Source organism: Pyrgilauda ruficollis, unplaced genomic scaffold (assembly GCF_017590135.1).
Source record: "Pyrgilauda ruficollis isolate IOZ18807 unplaced genomic scaffold, ASM1759013v1 scaffold9, whole genome shotgun sequence".
NCBI classification, from domain to species: Eukaryota; Metazoa; Chordata; class Aves; order Passeriformes; family Passeridae; genus Pyrgilauda; species Pyrgilauda ruficollis.
This window is the reverse complement of record NW_024531043.1, coordinates 11338584-11357161: the sequence shown is the minus strand read 5'-3', so window position 1 is coordinate 11357161 and position 18578 is coordinate 11338584. Positions and strand designations below refer to the sequence as shown.

General features: G+C 46.4%; 1 protein-coding gene across 13 annotated transcripts in view; it reads left to right on the top strand.

Annotated features, from left to right (window-relative positions):
* PITPNM2 (phosphatidylinositol transfer protein membrane associated 2) overlaps positions 1-18578 on the top strand; it is a 125295-nt gene that overhangs the window by 90149 nt on the left and 16568 nt on the right. For 6 of the 13 annotated variants that reach the window (XM_041488422.1, XM_041488415.1, XM_041488416.1 and 3 more), the window contains 9 exons: positions 2465-2569; positions 3427-3497; positions 6221-6465; positions 6913-7102; positions 8123-8242; positions 8560-8771; positions 12738-12913; positions 13276-13446; positions 15379-15528. In XM_041488422.1, coding sequence (XP_041344356.1) covers positions 2465-2569; positions 3427-3497; positions 6221-6465; positions 6913-7102; positions 8123-8242; positions 8560-8771; positions 12738-12913; positions 13276-13446; positions 15379-15528 — 1440 coding nt within the window. Of the gene's footprint in view, positions 1-2464; positions 2570-3426; positions 3498-6220; positions 6466-6912; positions 7103-8122; positions 8243-8559; positions 8772-12737; positions 12914-13275; positions 13447-14383; positions 15529-18578 lie in introns of those variants that run through there. The other 7 variants (XM_041488424.1, XM_041488423.1, XM_041488421.1 and 4 more) reach the window with 4 other exon arrangements.

Here is an 18578-nt window from a genome sequence, read left to right as displayed (position 1 = left end):
TCCATCTCTATTGACAACAGATGGACTCTCCTCCTGGCTTGTCTGATGGAAGTGAGAGGTGCAATATTTGCTGATGAAGTTGGGAAATGCAGTTGTTAAAAAATGACACCCCAGTTTTGCAAACCTGATGCTCATCTGAAGTTCAACCTCCAAAAATTGATAGTATCATGTTCCATGTTCCAGAAGAGTTCTCCCATGAGTGTTTAGGCCTGGATGTCAAACTGTGGGGCAGAAAGGGGTGTGTTAGTGTGGTGAGCTGCACAACAGCAGTGAAATGGCTGGGACATGTGTGAATTGGGATAAATGCCTGCCTCCTGCAGGAAAGGGAAGGGCCAGCTTAGTTTAAGTGTCACTATTTATTAACTTACATAGCATTTACAACAAGTATGTGAGGGATTTACTGGAGCAATGTAAGGGAAGAGGAGTGAGTCATCCCAACGGCACCGTCGCTATCCACGCGCTTTTTGCCTTTTTAATTACTCAGTAATAAAACTGAGATGAAGGCAGCTCTGCCTGGGATCCAGGGCCCAGGGAATCCCTGGCATGCTCCTAACAGGCCTGGGAAGGGGAATTAACAAAAATGAGCCTTGAGCACCTCTGTTGCAATACTTGCAGGAGGTTGCTAAGAGTAAAAGCAGCTGCTCTCCTGCAAGTCTCTGTGTACGCACAGTTTGTCCTCTGCAGTCAGCATGGTTGGGTTGAAAAGTCTGTCCCTAAATCTGGTGGGATTTTGGCTCGTGAGTCAAAGCCTTGGCATGTGTGTGCAGCTGAACAGAGCCCCATCCCCAGCCGGGACCTCTGGGTGCCCCTTGGCCCGCAGAGACTGCGGGTCTGTGAGCAGGGATGAGGCTCAGCTCGCAGCTCATCCTGCCGGGGTCGGTACCATGGGAACTGGCAGGGCTCAGGATGTGAGTCAACAGCCAGCAGAGTTCCTCAGAAGTGCTTCCCATCCACACACACACATTTCCTCGCAGTGCAGTGGGCGTAACCTGAGCCCAAGAAGATTCCTTGTCTCCAGCTTCCCACTCACCCTCATTCACTGGTAAAGATAGTGACAAATACAGTAATATCGAATATCTATCCTGTAATAAATGCTAATAATGGGAGTAATATCCCATTCAGGGATCACTTGAGCAGCAGTAAGGGCTGTAATTAGACCTCTCAAGGAATTAAGTTTAATATTTGGATTAAGTTGCTGGAGGAGCTTAGAGTGCAATCGTCCTCTTAATTCTCTGCCAGCACATGTGTTACAGGCCTGGGCTTTCCACTTGCTCTGGACAGGCAGCTCCACACTCCTGTGTGCAGGGAAGTTGGGATTTACTCAAATTCTTTCCATGGCTGAAAAAGGAAATGGCATGCTGGTACAAAATTTCCAGGTTGCTCTCTTTTTATGGTCAAAGTTGAAATAGAAACTCCTAAAAATAATCAGGCTTGCTTGGATCTTCACCTAGTGCCCTTCATACATTCTTTTTTTAAGCTATTGCTCAGATTTGCTGAAAGGATTAATATATTTCATAACCTTTTTTTGTTCCCCATTGTGGGATTCTTCTAGCTAATTATTTTCTTAGTAACTGTACAGCAATAAGAAAGGGGAAATCCTAGTCTGGGACTCTGAAGATTACAGCTTTTAGATCTTCAAGACATCTGTAATTACTGCTGTTATTACGTTTATAACTCTTTATTCAATTTACAAGCCCAAAATTTTCAGGAAAGACATACTAGGCACAGAGGTATAAATAAATTAGAAAGCACTTAACCATCGTAGCAGCAAAAGATGCATCCTCAATGGAAAAAAAGAAAAAAAGAGAGAGAAAGGAGAGCTCCCCTTTGTATGTCTCTTCCTTTTAATTACACTTCTAAGAAGATAATATTTTTTTTTGGGACCCTTATTCTTTATTGACTATGGTTGAACTGAGCCAAGGGATTTGGAAGATACTGAGATAGGCAGGAAAAGACAGATCCATGGGTGTCTCATCTCCTGAGGAAATCAGCCTGGGAAGTTCACATTCCCTTTATTGCTCCTGCCTTTTTAGTGTTTGGTTCTATGAGCAGCAGTGATCCTTGTCCCTTCTTCCCCCAGAGAAATCCCACAGCTCTCAAACAGGGCTGGGAGGGTCCCAGTGGGAATCCTTGCTTTGTCCTCTCCTGTGCTGGAGCATTCTGGCTGCTTTGGCACCATCAGAGAGAATGGCAAGGGTACCATTAAAGATCCAGATTACTTCTTTCCATGTTTTAGGAGTTTTGTTTGTTTAAATCATGCAGCTAAAACATTTTGTTTACTTTTCAAAAGGTGCTTTGGTTTCTATGTAACAAAAGCTGGTGAAGTATACTGTTTATTTTGACTTAAGCTATCCAAATGTGTATAGATTGCACAGAGTTGTGGGTTTTATTTAAAATTCTGGGTTTTGCTCTTTTCTGTATACCTGTTTTTGTGTTTGTGACTCTCAAAAAATCTTTTTTAAAGAGGACTTGTCTGACAATGAGGAAATGTTCCCGAAAGAAATAACCAAATGGAGTTCCAACGATCTGATGGATAAAATTGAAACCCCCGAATGCGATGATGTCCAGGGTAATTCTTTTCCAAGTACAAACTGCATGTGCTATTTTACAGTATTTCCAGGCAATTGTTACAGCCTCATTGTGAACAAGGTAAAACTTGTTATCCTCATCTCACAAAGGGAGAAGCTGAGACAGAGCATAAAAATGACTGCCCAGTGCTGCTGGAAAAGATTTGCTCAGTGGGAGCTGGGATAGCTTTTGATTCTCTTTTATTTTCCATGTTGGTTTGGCTCCTTTGTGTGACAGCCAGGATTCTCTCATATAATGATGAAATATCCCAGCTCTTTCTCAAAAGACTTGAATTTCTCCTGGCTCTTCTTTCCTTTTGCTCCATCCTTTGTTCCTGGCTGTATCTGGCTCAGTTTTATTTTCTGCTCATCATTATGAAATGGTGAAAGGAAGCTGTAGCTCCTCAGCCAGAGTGATCACGGTGGAAGGTGACACTCAGACTTTTTCTACAAAGTTAGTCTGTGTAGGCACAGATGTAGGAATACATCAGATCTCTACTCCCCAGCGTAGTTCAAGCAATTCCTTTTATTTTCCCACAAACCAATCATTTCTGACAGTCGTGCAGGGATTTCCCATTGTTGCCATCCTTAATAAAGCAGCAGTACCAGATCTCTGTAATGAGAGAAGAGCTCACTAATGTCCTCAGCTCTTACCCAGGTTACGAGAAATTGCTGGAAAATAAATGACCCAGCATTGCCCAGGTTTCTCAGGTGGAAGGAGGCAGGAAGGAGGGAGAGGATGATTTGATGAAATAATGAAGGAGATGTGAGGCATTGGAACAAGCAGTGTCTTTATGGAAGAATGTCTTTGCCAAAGAGCATCTGGCAGTGCTGACATTTTACACCTCTGTGCTTCCAGGTGACTTGTACCAGGAGACATCAGCAGAGTACCACGTTGGCTCCAGCGTGGAGAGGCTCAGCATCATCGAGGTGAGTGCTTTGGCTTCTTGTAATGGGATCCTTTGCTGCTGGAATGTCTCTGTGTGGGACAAATCGGTCCCTTTGCTGTGAGCAGTGTCTTGTCTCCATGTGCTGCTGAAGCCCTGGTAACACCTTGTGTGTTCTTCTGTAATTCTGATTTAAGGGATTTTTCACCCATCTTTGGAACATCATGTAGAAAATGCTGTGTAGTTTGCAGGCAGCATCAGGTATCCAGCTGCAAAAAACTGGCAATCCTGTGGGGATCAGAGCAGCTCAAGGAAAGGGCTATCCTGCAATGCCAGATGAGCAAGTGTGGATGTGGGAGTGGGAGAACATGATCCTGCAGCACCTAGGTGCAAAGGACAGCACTCAGCTGTAGCCCACAGCATGGAGCTGCTCAGAGTCGTGTTTGGAATCCAGTTATAGCACAGCCTGGGTCAGTACTTTGGGCAAAATAATGAATAAATAACACCACAGTGAGCCAGCCCAGCTTTCTGCAGTTCAGAGTCCTGGTCAGACACCCCGGGCTGGCTGTTCTCATCCTGCCCTTCAGCAGCTGCCTGTCTGTGCTGCAGGGGTGGTGCAGCTGCTTTGCAGAGTGCCTGCATTGTGTCTGAGTGGTCCATCAAAGATCATGAGTTTTGGAATTACTGTCTGTGCCAGGCTCTAAGTTCATGGTGGTTTGGCTTTTCCATAACAGACTGAGAGCTCAAGGGCCGTGAGGAGAGTGGGTGGCTGGGAGGGGAACAGCTCTGGCCACCTCAAAATAAGTTAAGTCACAGCCCTAAGATTTCTCTTGGAGCTCAAGATGGTGTGGGAAACTTGTGTTCTTCAGAGGGCTGTGCAAACTCAACCCCCTCCTGTTTCTGCCTTCATTTTAGAAAAAGAACAGACTTCAAAGCAAGATGAAAAAGACAGTTATTTGTAGTTGTTCACAAGCTGTCTGCTAAAATAGTATGAAATTCCTGTGCCACCAATTGCAATGATTTTCAGGTTAAAAGCTTCCCTCACTTGAAGGTGGTTCAGGATTTAGGTGTTTTAAGAGGCTCCAGATCTTACAAGGAAGTTCTAAATAGTTACCTCCACCCTTAAACTGATCAGCAGTTCCCCACTTCCTTCAGAGCAGAGGGTAATAAACTGAAAGGTGCCTCCAAAGCACTGCTGATAAACTTCTGCATGACCTATGCTTGGTGACTCATGTTGTTCTCCAAATGAACACTTAGAACACTTGTCTGGAAACAGAAGAGGTGCTGAGACGCTTTGAGGGCTCCTCCTGTGCCTCCACCCAGGGAAGGGTTCACTGTGCAGGTGCTAAAACCGGAGTCAGAGAAGGTTTGAAGAGCAGGCATGAATACAGTGGAATGGTGCTAAATAATTCAAGGCCATTCTTATGCAGGAGGTCTGGAAAAATCGTTATTACAGACTTGGATGAGAATTTTAATACTTCTGGTGGGCTGTGTAGTAAGACAAGCTAAAGCATTATCCGGCGAAAATGTGATGTAGTTATTAGGCTGCTAATGTGTGCCTGGGCATGCTTTCCTCCCACCAGCAGGTCTGTCAGGGACTCAGTCGCTGCTCAAAGGACAACAGGTGACTGAGGATGCTAGAATTAGAACAGTTTGCCAAATGGAAAACACTGCTGCCCTCCATCCTTTCCTTGCCCCCTCTGGATGGCAGCCGGGGGTTGCTCAGGATGTTCTCAGATGTCTCTGTGAGCACAGGGGTCAGGTACAGAATGGTTTGCACAGATCTCACAGGTGTGGGATGGAGCATTTGAGTCCGTGTGGGAGCTGTAAACACTGAAAGCCCTGGTAGCAAATAGATATTAAAAATAGTTACTGCTCTGTTGTGTTACAGTGTGTGCACATGGATGCTCTTGTACCTGCCTGGGGCATCAGGAGTGGGCTTACAGCTCTTCTGGCAGGGCATTAATGATAAGGATACAATTCCCTCCTTCCCCCAAATTACATCCTGTCTCTTTAGGCAAGGAATTGGTTCAACACAATAAGCAAATCACCTGGACAGCCAAATTAAAATCCCTGACTGTGTTCATGCAGCAGTCTCCCAGCCACATGCTGGCCATTCCTTAGGTTATGGGGTCATGGACTTTTTTCTTTTCAGTTCCTCTCTTGCAACAGTTTAAGCAAATCTGAAGTCTTATTTATAACTTCTGTGTTAGGCAAACATGCAATGACTGATCTTCCCACAACTTCTCAGTAACTTGCCACTTGCTGACCTGTTTGATCTCATTTCTTAATTTTGCTGAATGTGTTTCACTGCCAACTGCTGCAGCTGAGCTCAGCAAAAAACAGCACCCATCTCTTACTTCTGTATTTTTCCACCCTAATATACACAAGGATGTCTTTACTGCTGCCATGTTTTACCTGGATACAATTTGACCCAGGGTTTTGGTTTTGTTTTTTTTGTTTTTTTTTTTTTTTTTAAGGATGTCTTTACTGCTGCCATGTTTTACCTGGATACAATTTGATCCAGGGGTTTGGTTTTGGTTTTTTTTGGTTTTTTTTTTTTTACTTTCAGCATTCCTTCTATTTCTGACAAGGCAGACTGAGGCTGTGTGCATGCAAAAGTGTAGAATAAGAGACCTGAAAGGAGTACTCAGGTTCTCAGTATTGTATTGTGGTGTATCTAATAGCCTTTGCCATAAATTAAGCACAAGTCACACCCCTTTGAAAAATGAGCATTTCTGTGTGCCCTCTTCCATCCCCACCTAGGACGAATCAGTGCAGCCATTAATGCAGCCAAGTAAAATCCATGTCCTCCTCTTGGTCCTCCATGGAGGGAACATCCTGGACTCAGGAAGTGGTGACCAGAGCTCCAAGCAAGGGGATGTCAACACCATCACGACCGTGTTTGACACGGTGATGAGGGTGCATTATCCAGCTGCTCTGGGACACATTGCCATCAAACTTGTTCCTTGCCCAGCCATCTGCTCTGAAGCATTTTCCCTGGTGTCCAGGTAAGTTGATGCTGTTTTATCACGGAGTGTAGGTTTGTTTTGTTTTATTTGTTTCCCTGAGATGTTCTGCATGTAGCACTGGGAGCTCTGACTGTGCTTTGAGAATGCATTTATTAATGTCCCAGCCAGGCATTCAATCTCGATTTCATACTCAGCTGCAGTGAATACAGTAATCATGCAGCACAAGTTCTGAGATTGATTTATTCTAATTAATCCAATAAATACTAAGGATTTAATTCCTTGTCTGGAGGTTGTTCTGTCGGTGTAAGTATGTTGTCCTTGAAGATTTACGTTTGATGGGAGGGAAAGATTTATTAAGCTCTCACCCATTCACAGAGGAATAAATGGCCTTTCTGTCTTGAGGCTTTTTTTTATGAACCACAACACTTGACTGTACTGCCTGCAAGTTGTTTTCCCCTTATTCCCACTGTCTCTTGCCTTCTGCAGCCTCAGCCCATACAGTTATGACGAGGGCTGCCTGTCCAACAGCCAGGATCACATTCCCCTCGCTGCACTGCCCCTGCTCGCCACGTCCTCCCCGCAGTACCAGGAAGCCGTGGCCACTGTCATTGTCAGAGCCAACCAGGCCTACAGTGAGTTCATCAAATCCCAGGAGGGCACCTCCTTCAATGGCCAGGTGAGCCAGGGGCTGCTCAGGCCACAGCCAGAGGAAGAGCAAGGGAAGCAATTTCCTTCTGAAACTCTCTGTGCCATAAATCTCTCAGGAGGGATGGAAATGTGACAGTGCTGGGCTGCAATAAGGAAATGCTGTGCTTTCCATTCCTTTCTTTCTGAGAGGGAGAGATTATTGCTTGTGCTCTGTCCTGAACCTTTGGGATTTGAAGCAAAGCCTGAGTTTGTGTTCAGAAATGAAGCTCCAAAGCTGTGAAGTTAATCAGGTTTCAGTGTGACACAACTTGCCTGAGCAGGAATGTTGCCTTTGTTACTAAACATGGTCTCGTCCCCATTGCAAACCAAGGCTGTTTAAGCATTCCTGGCTTTAAAGGACCTTCAGCAGCTCATGCTGGAGCTGTCACACCCATGGGTTTACTTTTTGAGGCTGTGTAGCTACTGCACCTCATAAAGAACACAACTGAGCCTCACACCTCTGAGCAAAGTGACTCCCCAGCCCCACAAGGGCAGAGACATTAGAGGAGCTGTGACACTGCACTGCTGTTGTGTGGTTTATTCACTCTGAGCTTCTTCCCAGCCAGCCCTCTCCTGCCCAGGGATCTTGGTGCTTTTCTGTGCCTGTCTGCTCCTACCCTTGGAGGCAGAACACTGTTACCCCTCGGGATGCAAATGGGCACAAGCTTCCCTGAGGTAGCACAGGCAGCTGGCAAGGGGATCCAGCTTGGTTTCTGCAGTTAGCACCAGGATCAGGGCTCTGTGTTGCTGTCCTGTTGCTCCACTTGGCTGGTGGGGACAGCCAGGACAGTTGAGCTGTGTGAGAGAATGGGAGTCTGCAGGCAGTGATGGATTGCACTGGCTGAGCAGTTTTACTGATGAAGGCAGTGGGCATCCTGTCACTCCAGCTTGTCCAGCTGTAATCCAGCTCTCTGTATAACTTAGTTCTGAACTGAAGTCAAGGGGCTTCTTTTTTTAATTTCATTTTTATTCTTCCTCCCTGTCCTCCCCTGCTTGTTTCCTGTCTCAGGTCTGCTTGGTAGGGGACTGTGTTGGAGGGATCCTGGGATTTGATGCCTTATGCTACAGCAACCAGACCGTGTCTGAGAGCCAGAACAGCAGTCGGCGAGGGAGCGTGGTGAGTGTCCAGGTAATGCTGGCTCCCAGCTCCTCCACAGAGCCTGGTTTGAGTAAGGATCTCCTGAAACAGCAAAGACTCTGTTCATTGTCAGTGGCAGATGTCTCTTAAGGTGCATATGGGTGTCAGTTTGGGTGTGTTTGCTCTAAACAGGGATGTTTCACCCTCTGGTGTGAAGCATCACCCACACTTTAGGGAGTGATTGGGCCTGAGATTCTGTACTGGCCTCAACTGGATCTTGGGGTAAATGGGGAAAGGAGGAGAGGAGGGAGGTGTTACCATGTGGGTGTATTCTTAATTCAGCTAAATCCATACATTTCACATCCCAGGATACCGACCTTCTGTCTCCTGGGATAACAGTGAACAACAGCCACTGTTCCAGTGGCTCGAATCTGGAAGCCAGCAGACACCTCAGCAGGAGCAACATTGATATTCCTCGTAGCAATGGAGAAGATCCAAAGAAGCAGCTGCCACGAAAAAGGAGTGATTCATCCACCTATGAGCTGGACACGATAAAGCAGCATCAAGCCTTTCTTTCAAGGTAAGATGTAAGATTTAAGATTTAAGATTCGGAAGGAACAGATCCAGCAGTGTCCTGGAGCTGAGGGTGGTGTATCTGTGGAACCTGAGTGTTGCTTTGTCACTCTGTGATAAGCAAGGTGTAGAAAAACAATTTAGATTAGAGGGTTATCGATTTCAGTGTGTTATACATGCAAAAAAAATTAACAGCTTTTGCTGAGTGGCACTGAGAGAATCCAGCTTCTCTACTGCATCAGTGGTGCAATGGCAAGAAGCCCTTTGAGCTGTTGTGTCACAGCCAAGGGAGCTGCTGCTCTGCTGTGCTCCAAGTGTGGGATGGAGGTCAGAAAGCAAATGGAGAAATCGTGTAAGGGAACTTGGCGAAGCAGAGCTGGGAACCCAGCGTTGTATTCATTTTAAAGCATCTCTGAAACCTGATTTTGAGCTATTCTGTCCCCTGCCAAGGCTGCTTCCTTGCACCAAGGACATGTTTCAGATTTGTTACTCACTGTTGAAGCCCCCAATATCACATTTTTAAGCTTTTTCAAATGGACATTCAGAAATGTGTCTGTTAGCATAACCCATGGAATTTTCACAGCAGTCTGCCCATGACCACTGGTCATCAGGGATTATTTCTGTAAATCCAGAGGATTTTTCTGACTGAATCTTCTTCTTCAGCCTCTGAAACTGGACAGCCCGGAGCTTTTTCTCCTGCAGGCCTGGAGGAACTGTAGTAAATATGCTCTTAATCCCTCTTCTCTCATGTCCCAGGAACTGGGGAGCAGTGACCCCCACAGCAAACCCCATTACCTGCATTGCAGCTGTATCCAAGGCTGTTCCTTTTGCCTTGTGCTGAAGGCTTCCCCTGCATTTCTCCCCCTCCATCACTACTTGGAGTCATTGTTTTTTAGCACAGGGATTTGTGTTGTCCTGCCATGTCAGGGCCCTTTGGTAAATGATTTATGGGAGAGAGAAGGTATCGAAGTGAATGTTGTTGGTGCACAGAGATAGGATATTCAGAAAGACAGCTGCATTTGCAAAATCCCCAGTGAGGTTCTTGGCTATTTCCAGCAGGTTAATAAAAGGCAATCAGACTCTTGTTCTTGCCTCCTCAAAACAGTCTCCTGTATTACAGGGAAAATATGAGTTGTGCAAAAATGTGCTGATTTTCCTCCTTGTTATTGACCTCAGGGGCACAGACTCAGTTAAGAAAATCAGGCTGGCATCTTGATGCATTTTTGCACCTATTTTAGAGTAAGTGCTGGGCCTGATGTGGATAATGGATTGCTCATTTTGTTGTTCCAAATAGCTTTGTGCTGGTCCTTCGTGTTCCATCTCTGAAGGGCTCTGCCTGCACCCAACATGCAGCACTTGTGACTCCCTGGCAAGAGCTGTTGGGATTCAGTGGGGTGACAGATTGGTACATCTTCACTTCTTAAGAGTTTTATGTCTTTTTAAACCTCCCTTTAGACCTTGAGCTAAAAATTAGTCTCTTCCCAGAACTCAAAACCGGGATTCCCTCAGGGAAAGAGGCAGGTTGAAGCTGAGGTAGGAGCTGTCTCTGCATGTCTCTCACTCAGCTCTGTGGTGCAGGGGAGGCTGGGGAGCAGGGATTCACTTCATCCCTGGTGCAGGGGAGGCTGGGGAGCAGGGATTCACCTCATCCCTGGTGCAGAAGAGGCTGGGGAGCAGGGATTCAATCATCCCTGGTGCAGAGGAGGCTGGGGAGCAGGGATCCACTTGTCCCCTCCTGCATGTCAGCAGGACATTGCTCCTATCCCTGGACCTTGTTCTCCCAGCCAGCACCAGCAGAAAGCCCACTGGCCTCTGCCATCAAGGAATGATTTTTCCCATGCAAAAACCAAGCCCTGGTGTGACGTGGCTTTGAGCAGGAGGTTGGCAGAACAGAGCCAAGTTTTCCTCCAGGGCTCGGCAGACGGGCAGCCTGGCACACAGGGACCTTTCTGTCCGTGCCCACTGCAGATTTCATCCTGTGCCAAAGACACTCATTTTTATTCATGTATCAGACCTACCCACTTCTCTGGGATAATGCCCAGCAAGCCAGAGCAGCATCTGGAGATTACAATCACACGTTTATTTTTAAATTCAGTCCTTCTGCACAACTACATTATTTCTGGCTGTGCTGTACTTGTATTATTGTAAATGAGTTGATTTGCTTCTGAAATCCATAAGCTCTTGTTTAATTAATGCACACAGTACATCTGCTGCTCTTTAAAGGGAGAACAGGGCACTGCAGGTTGCTTGGAGCATGACAGATCCAGAGTTCCCCTTGGCTCTCATTTCTTTTGATTGCTGAAAAGGCGATACCAAGTTCCCGGCAGAAGGAGTGAAGATGCCCAGATTGCTCCGTGCTGTGCCTGCTCTGCTTCTTCCCTTCCCCAGGAAGAGATGCTGTGGGAAGCTGTGTGGAATACACCAAACAGCCCCTGCACCCATCCTGCCGTGGGGATAGCTTTTCCTCTGGAGCCTTTGTTGGAATCCCATCGCTGTCACCCTGCCTGCAGCAAAACCCAGCGTGTTCTAAATGACTTTGCATTCCTCACACACAGCAAACTCACTGCGTTGCATCTTGTTAGCTAAAGCAATTGTAGCTCCACCAAAGGTGGCTTGTTCTCAGAGCTGTTTCAGGGCTGTGCAGCCTCGTTTGCATCACAGAAACAGGAACAGGCTCGTTTGAGCTGTCACTGCTGTAACCTCCCGTTCCTGCCGCTTTTGACACTGCTGTTTTGACTCCCCGTGATATGTGTGTGTGTCTGGCATAAGTAACTTATCATTCCCTGGCTGGGAGCTGGGAGAGCAGAGCCGTGCATGTGCGTGTGTGCAGCTCCAGAGGGAACACAGCACAGCAGGAGCAGGAGGAGGTTCAGCATCCTCTGGGAACGGCGTTCAGCACTGGAGCTGTCACTGGGATTATTCCTTATTTGTCATGGCAGGAAAGCAAAGTCTACCTGAAAGCCAGTTTTCTTCCCCAAAAGTGTGAGCATCTGCAGCTGCTCCTGGGTGGTGGCTGTGTCTGAGGGGTCTGTGAGCTACTGCTCTGTGCTGAGGGTGGTGGAACAGCCCTGTTTTGGGACCACAGCAGTGCTGGGCTGTCACAGTCCTCAGAAGGTAGCCGTGATGAGCCAGAGCTGTTGCCCATGAGGATGTGACAAGTACTGGTCACCACCACAGAGCTGGCCAGCAGACTGTTGGATCTGCATCATTCCCAACTCCAGGCCTGTAAACCCTTTATCCAGTCCATCTCTTATGACATCCATTTTTCCTACATGTTTTATAGAACCTGTTCTGATGCTTTTTTAAGTGTTTGCAAACACCCTCTTAAGGCACTGCTGGTACTGCCTTCAACTCTCTGCTTCTGAATATAATGAGATAACCCACTACAGCTGCCACTGGAATCTGCACAACCTGGAGAGCAAAAGAATATGCAGCTTTGTGCTTTCGGGTGGGAACAGAAGCATCTCAGAATGCCTTTTGTGAACCAGGTTATCAGTGTTACACATCTGTCATTCCACTTGCCCAGATTTAGACTGCGAAGAAGCAACTCTCCCTAATGTGGGGGTGGATTTCCAGGATTTTCACCTAAGCAATCCTGCTTCTTCTTCTTCAGTGTCCAAGAAAAATGTGAATTTAAATCTCTGTGTTAAACCTGTGCATTGCCCAGCCTGCAGAAGACAGAGGTGGAATTTTGCAAACAGATTTGACACCTGAGAGAGGGAGCAAAAGCTGGACATGTTCTATGATTCAAAGAAAAAACATTTTGAGGAGATGGTGTGTAAATGAAATCACCTGAAGCTTGGATTTGTACATTTAAATGATGCCAGTGCAGTGGGGTCACTGTGGGTTGATTAGCACAGTTCCTTCACTGAAGAGATAGAAATGATATCCACTGTCAATCAGTAACCCAGCCTTTAATTATGAAAACACAGTGACAATATAATTCAGACTTTATTTTCTGTTTTTGTCCCAGTTTACATTCTAGTGTCCTGAGAAACGACCCCACATCCAGGCGATCCAGCAGCTCCACGATGCTGGATGGAGGAAATATTGGAAAATTTGACTTTGAGATCACAGACTTCTTCCTCTTTGGGTCTCCCCTGGGCCTGGTGCTTGCGCTGCGGAAAACTGTAATTCCAGCTCTTGACAGTAAGTCCTGGTGCAAACTGCTGCCTTGGTGGGTGGTGTGACACCTCCTGCTGCACTTGCAGGAGTCTGGTTAAACCCAAACATTTCTGTATCGTGTTTATTGCTCCGTAAAGAAGCAGATCTCCCTGTGCTCTATGCACCACCGATTATCCCATTTCCAAACAGGAAAAGCACTGGGCAATTCTTGAGTCTGTAAACATTGTAATAAATAGTTTCAGTTGAATAAACTAGGAGATGAGAGAGATGATAAATCTTTTGCAATTTTATAACCTGACAGTTGTCCTTTTTAGAGACAAATATCTACAGCATTCTAGCAAACAATATTTTGATACTTGAGGTTTTTTTTTCCTTTGTCTTTTTAGTCTTTCAGCTCAGACCAGCTTGTCAGCAGGTCTATAACCTGTTCCACCCTGCAGACCCATCTGCTTCACGCCTCGAGCCTCTTTTGGAGAGGAAGTTTTACCTTTTGCCCCCCTTCAATATTCCCCGGTACCAGAGGTTCCCGCTGGGCGATGGCAACTCTGCTGTTCTGGGTGAGTCCCTCTGGGTCCACAGCAGCTGTTAAAGGGTTACAAATTACATGTTACATGAAGTTATCAACACAACTGGAAATGGTGACAAGGAGAACTGGCCCTGTAGCATTAGCTTGTTCCTGATTTATCAGAAAAGCGATTTTGTTGCAGTGAAGTCAGTGCCTCGTGTCCTGTGTGCCCTCTGTTTGTCACACAAGGGCCTCCAGCTGCTGAGGGTCCTGAGGTGGTGACCTCTCTGTAAAGGCTTCTGTTTTACACCCAGACTGGTGCTTGTGATTGAGAGTGAATGAAACACAACTGAGTTGGCAGAATTTAGGACTTGTAGGACCAAAGAAGACTGGAGGGAGTAGAGTCTACAGTGAGATGATGAGATGATTTACTTGTTTGCATCCCATTTGTCTAATACTTGAATCATGCAGGACTAAATGAAAACTGTATAACTAGAGCTGGATAATTCTGGTGATCCTCTGCATAATTTTAAAGTTGAAAATCCAAAGAAGTGACCTTCTATATGTATCAGTGTCTTCAAGTATTGTAATTGCTCAGTATAGAGGTCTGATTTGTTAGATGGGCACAAACTAAACCCCATGTTTAATGAAGTGAATAAAATGCTTTCTGCAGGCCCCACTCACTTGTCAAATTTAGCCAAGATCTTGCTGCAACACTTTTTAAAAATGGATCCACCCACAACTGCATTTGTACCCAGGCCAGTTACAACAGCTCAGGGAATCTATAGCAACTTCAAGAGCAATTTGCTTTTTGGGTGTATTCTAGGTATCAGCTGCAAGGGGCTTATTACAAAAAAAAAAAAAAAAAATGCAGCTAAACATCTTACCTTCTTTCTCTTAAATCCATTCCAGAGCCCCTGCTCTCACTGAACCCAGAGGTAGAGTCCCCATTGACGCTAAACCTGTGTTCTGGTTATCATTCTGTACAGCAGCAGGAACACTAGAGCCTCCCTGGACCTCTGAGTTGGCTGTGTTTGGAGAGACACTTGCTATGCAGTGAAGTTAAACAGCAATTAGCTCCCCTATGAGAAGGGCAGAGTGATGGCAAAACCTCCAGGTCTGAGCCTTGTTATTTTAAGAGATACTGCTCTGCCTTCGTGAATAAAACTGACAAAAACCAGTTTTAAATTATCTTTTTCCTGTAAGACAAAGCCTCTTCATTTGCTTATCAGAAAGTAGCAGGCAATTCCTTTCCATTAGAGTCCATGTTGTGATGGACACATTACCCAGACATGATTCACCAAGCTGCTCCTGAAGTTAGTGTTCACTGGAGGGCACTCCAGAAAAGTTAATTGCTGCTATAATGAAGCTGTGTGTTTTGCTGATCACGTAAAATTCAGGTGCTCAGTTATAATTGGTTTTGTACAAAACCTTGTGTAACACTGCTTGTGCACATCTCCTCATGCAGGTAGCTTTTTTGGGAGTCCACAATTCAGAAAGCCTCTCAGGCTGTTTTTTCCCCCATTTTCCCATCTGTACTAAATGCTGGTCCCTGTTTCACTTCAATTAACTTGCAGAGAAAAATCAAACTCACATCCCTGCTTACTCCTGTGCTTTGTACTGTGTAGGCTGTGAGTCTGATTCTTCCCTTATAGCATATTTTTTTCCATTCCTAGTAAAAAAGATTTCTCTGGATCTGCTGTGTATTTATGGATTTGACTTAGAAGGGGGTGAAGATGCCTCCCTTTTGTTGTGGAAATGCCATCGTTGTGTTCTCCTCTGCTCCCAGTTAATCTCTGATGTTGGTCTGTTTGGAAATCACCCGTTTTGTTTCTTTTACTCTATTTGAAGGTTGTCTGTTCATTGAAGACTCATAATTAAGTGCTGGGGTGTAACTGTTTGTATGTTTAACACTTTGTGGCCGCATGTCTGTTGTTCTCTGTCCTTCTGTTATGTTTTTTTTTTTTTCCCCATCTGCTTCTAGTTGAGACAATCCAGAACAATCCCATCCTCCTCATGGAAAGTAGCCCTCTGGGTGCTCTCCAGCACCAGGACAGCTTCATGGAAACAAGTATCCCCGTTCCCGTACTGAATTGGCAAGATGTTTCCAATAAAAGTGCTGGTTGTGCTGAGTGTGTGTAATCTACACTTTTGTATTGTCTGTGGTGTTGGGTTCTTGGGGTCCTTTTTTGGAGATCACACTGTTGCCTCCTGGAGTTGAAACCTTCGTGCTGTGTCTCAGGCTGTGCCACACAAAATCACCACTGGGGATCACACCTGGCTCTGGGAGAGCCACTGTGGAAAAAGGGCTTGGGGTTATAAACTCTGTCCCGTTCTGGTGTTGGTGCTGGAGGGGAGCTGCTGCCATGCACGGACTGGTTTGCTCTGTGCTGCTGGACAGAGCCTTTGGCAGAGACAGTCTCACTGGCCCTGCTCCTGTGGTGCTCACCAAGGGCAGGGTCCCTTGGGAAAGGGTGTCCTGCACTCTGCAGCTCCCCAGCAGCCACGAATCACCATGCCCAGAAGTCCATTTGATGTCCATGTCACACCAGATTTTGTCCCTTTGACTGTTTCGTGTTTGGACACTCGTGGCTCTGCTGAGCACAGCACTGAGGCTTTCAGACCCCAGGGTGGCTCTGCGTGTTGGTTATTTAAATTAATTTCTTGTCTCCCGCCTTAAAAGCAAAGTCTGATGCATTTGTTTTGCCTTATTTTCCATCATCAATGCTGCATGGCCTCATTTATTCTGATTGTGGCTGGTGCTACATCTGCAATTTTGATGAGATTTGCCTTTGTTTTGGTTTTTTTCTTTCCCACGTGTCTCACTTGCCCATTCTCGTTCCTTGCTCAGTGTTTTGCATTGAGAGCTGGGTTCTGCTGCCCTGTTTGTCTTTAACAAGCTGACCCTCACTGTCCCTGAGCAGTTTGGGCTCTTATGTGGTCATACAGGATGGCAACATCACTGACTTTTCCCAGGGGTCTCTCCTCTGTCTCCTGGAGGTGGAGAGGATTTTTACGTGTGCAGTTGCCGTGTTGCCTGTGCTGTGGGGTTTGTGGTAAAGCAGAGGGAGAGGATCTGGTACTATTAATTAACCACTTTGGAGGTCCCTGCTGAAATGCCATTTCCCTGGGAGCTCATACTGCCTGTGGTCAGGACAGAGCCTGTGTAGAAGCATCCCTTGCCCATGCCCAATTAGATGGTCTTTAAGGTCCCTTCCAACCCAAACCATTATAGCATTCTACGATTTTCTGCTTTTTACTTTGTGAGTCAAGACCACAATGTGTCCAAGCAGTTCTTGATGTGAGTGTAGCAAGTGCTGAATCCAATTCAGCCACTGCACTGAAGGAGATTTCCAAAATCACCAGAACTCGTGGACAGCAGAAATCTGTTGCTCTTGGTCTCAGGGTAGTGACTGCAGAGTGCCCAGCACTGACCTCCAATGTGAGCAGGGCCTGGCCTATGCTGAGCAGCTGCCTGACTTTTCTGTGGTTTTTAATGTTTTTATTGATCTGTACATATTTTTTGATGGTTTTCAGTATTTCCTGCTTTGGTGCAATAGCTCAGTCTCCAAATAGCACATACCAAATCTGTCTTTCAGATACCCCAAGGACTTACCTGAGAGGATGGCTCAGGGCTGTTCCCTTATAAGAACATTGATAATTGAGTCCAAAAGTGAAAGAGCACATCACCAAAATGAATATTAAAGATTCTTAGGTAGGCCAAAACAAAATAAGTGATTTGGCTTCCCATGTCCACTCCCCTGGAAGTGCAGTTAAACCTTGGGCCATGGCATGGCTTGTGCCATGTGGCTCCAGCAGCAGCAGGTGCTTTGCTGGGAGGGTGCTCAGGGCACTGTTCCAACCAGGCTCCTCTTCCTCTCTCTGGTCCAGTGGCCCTGAGTCATCCCTGAGTCACAGGACAAAGTGCAGTAAACAAGGGCACCTCTGTCCTCACCGAGTGACAGAGGAACAGCTGATCTTGATAAAGGTCTTGCTGCTGCTGGACCTTCTGGCTTCACTCTGGGCTTGCCTGGAGAACCTCCCTGTGGCTGCCAGGACCTGAGCTGTGGCTGGGGATGAACCTCTGGGTGCAGGAGGCTTCCCATGGCTCCTGTTAGGAACACCTGGCTGCAGGTGCTGGGGTCTGTCTGTGCCAGCATGGCAGTGCCTGTGACATCCCACCCTGGTCACCACTCTCCTCAAGAAAGCCCCTTTGGTTTCAGAACTGCTGCTCAAGAGACATGATGCAGAGAATACACAAATTCAGAAATGTGTTGTTAGCTTTGTGGGTTTTTTCTGCGAGTCAGGTCTCAGGATTTTCTTTGGAAGTTGCTATCACTGCAGCTTTGGTGTGGAGGAAGCTTTTCTGAGTGGGTTGTAATGCATAAAACAGGTTTTTCTCCACATTTCCCACCCTGCCTTTTCCTGGCCTTCGTTTTTCTCAGAAACTGCCCTTTCTCAGGGACAGGGAGTGAGTGGCTTGGGGAAAGGGAGAAGCACAAGACCACCTGAGTGGGCAGGAGCAGGGGAGCACTGCCCTCAGTGGCACCTTGTCCCCTGCAGAGCAGACCCCTGCCACCAATGCAGGCAGTGCTGAACTGAACTGTTCAACAATGCTGAAACACCTCAGGCTGTCACAGGAGTGGGAATTGGTCCTCTGGTGACACCAGGATGGGGCTGGAAGGGCTGCTGAGGTTGGGTGCTTTTGCTGCACACTCATTATATTCCAAAATCCGTGGTCAGCCCAGGAAAACAAGATTGGCTAAAAAAGAGCAGGCTCAAAATCTCACTGTTTCTTCCTTAATTCACTTTCTGGGTTCTGAAAAAGGAGCTGAAGTTCAGGCAGAGCCAAGTGAAGATGGGCTAATGGAGTCAAAGCTGTGACCACCCCAGGCAGAACATGTTGGGCCCAGCCTTTTCTCCTATAGCACTCTTGAACTGGTCTTCCTAATTCAAGCCACAGGTGCTTTAGGATAAAGCAGAGGAAGAAGTTCAGGTTTCTCTGGTGGTGAAACCTGAATCTGGCGTTTTTCCTGACAGACAGAGCCAAACCTCTCCTTGCATCTGAGGAGGTTCAGGGAAGGTGGTGATCATCACCTGTGTTGGGGCACCTGTTTGGTGACACAAGAGCAGGAGCATCTCATAGGCAAGAGAATGGAGAGGGAGGGGTGATCAGAGAAGAGA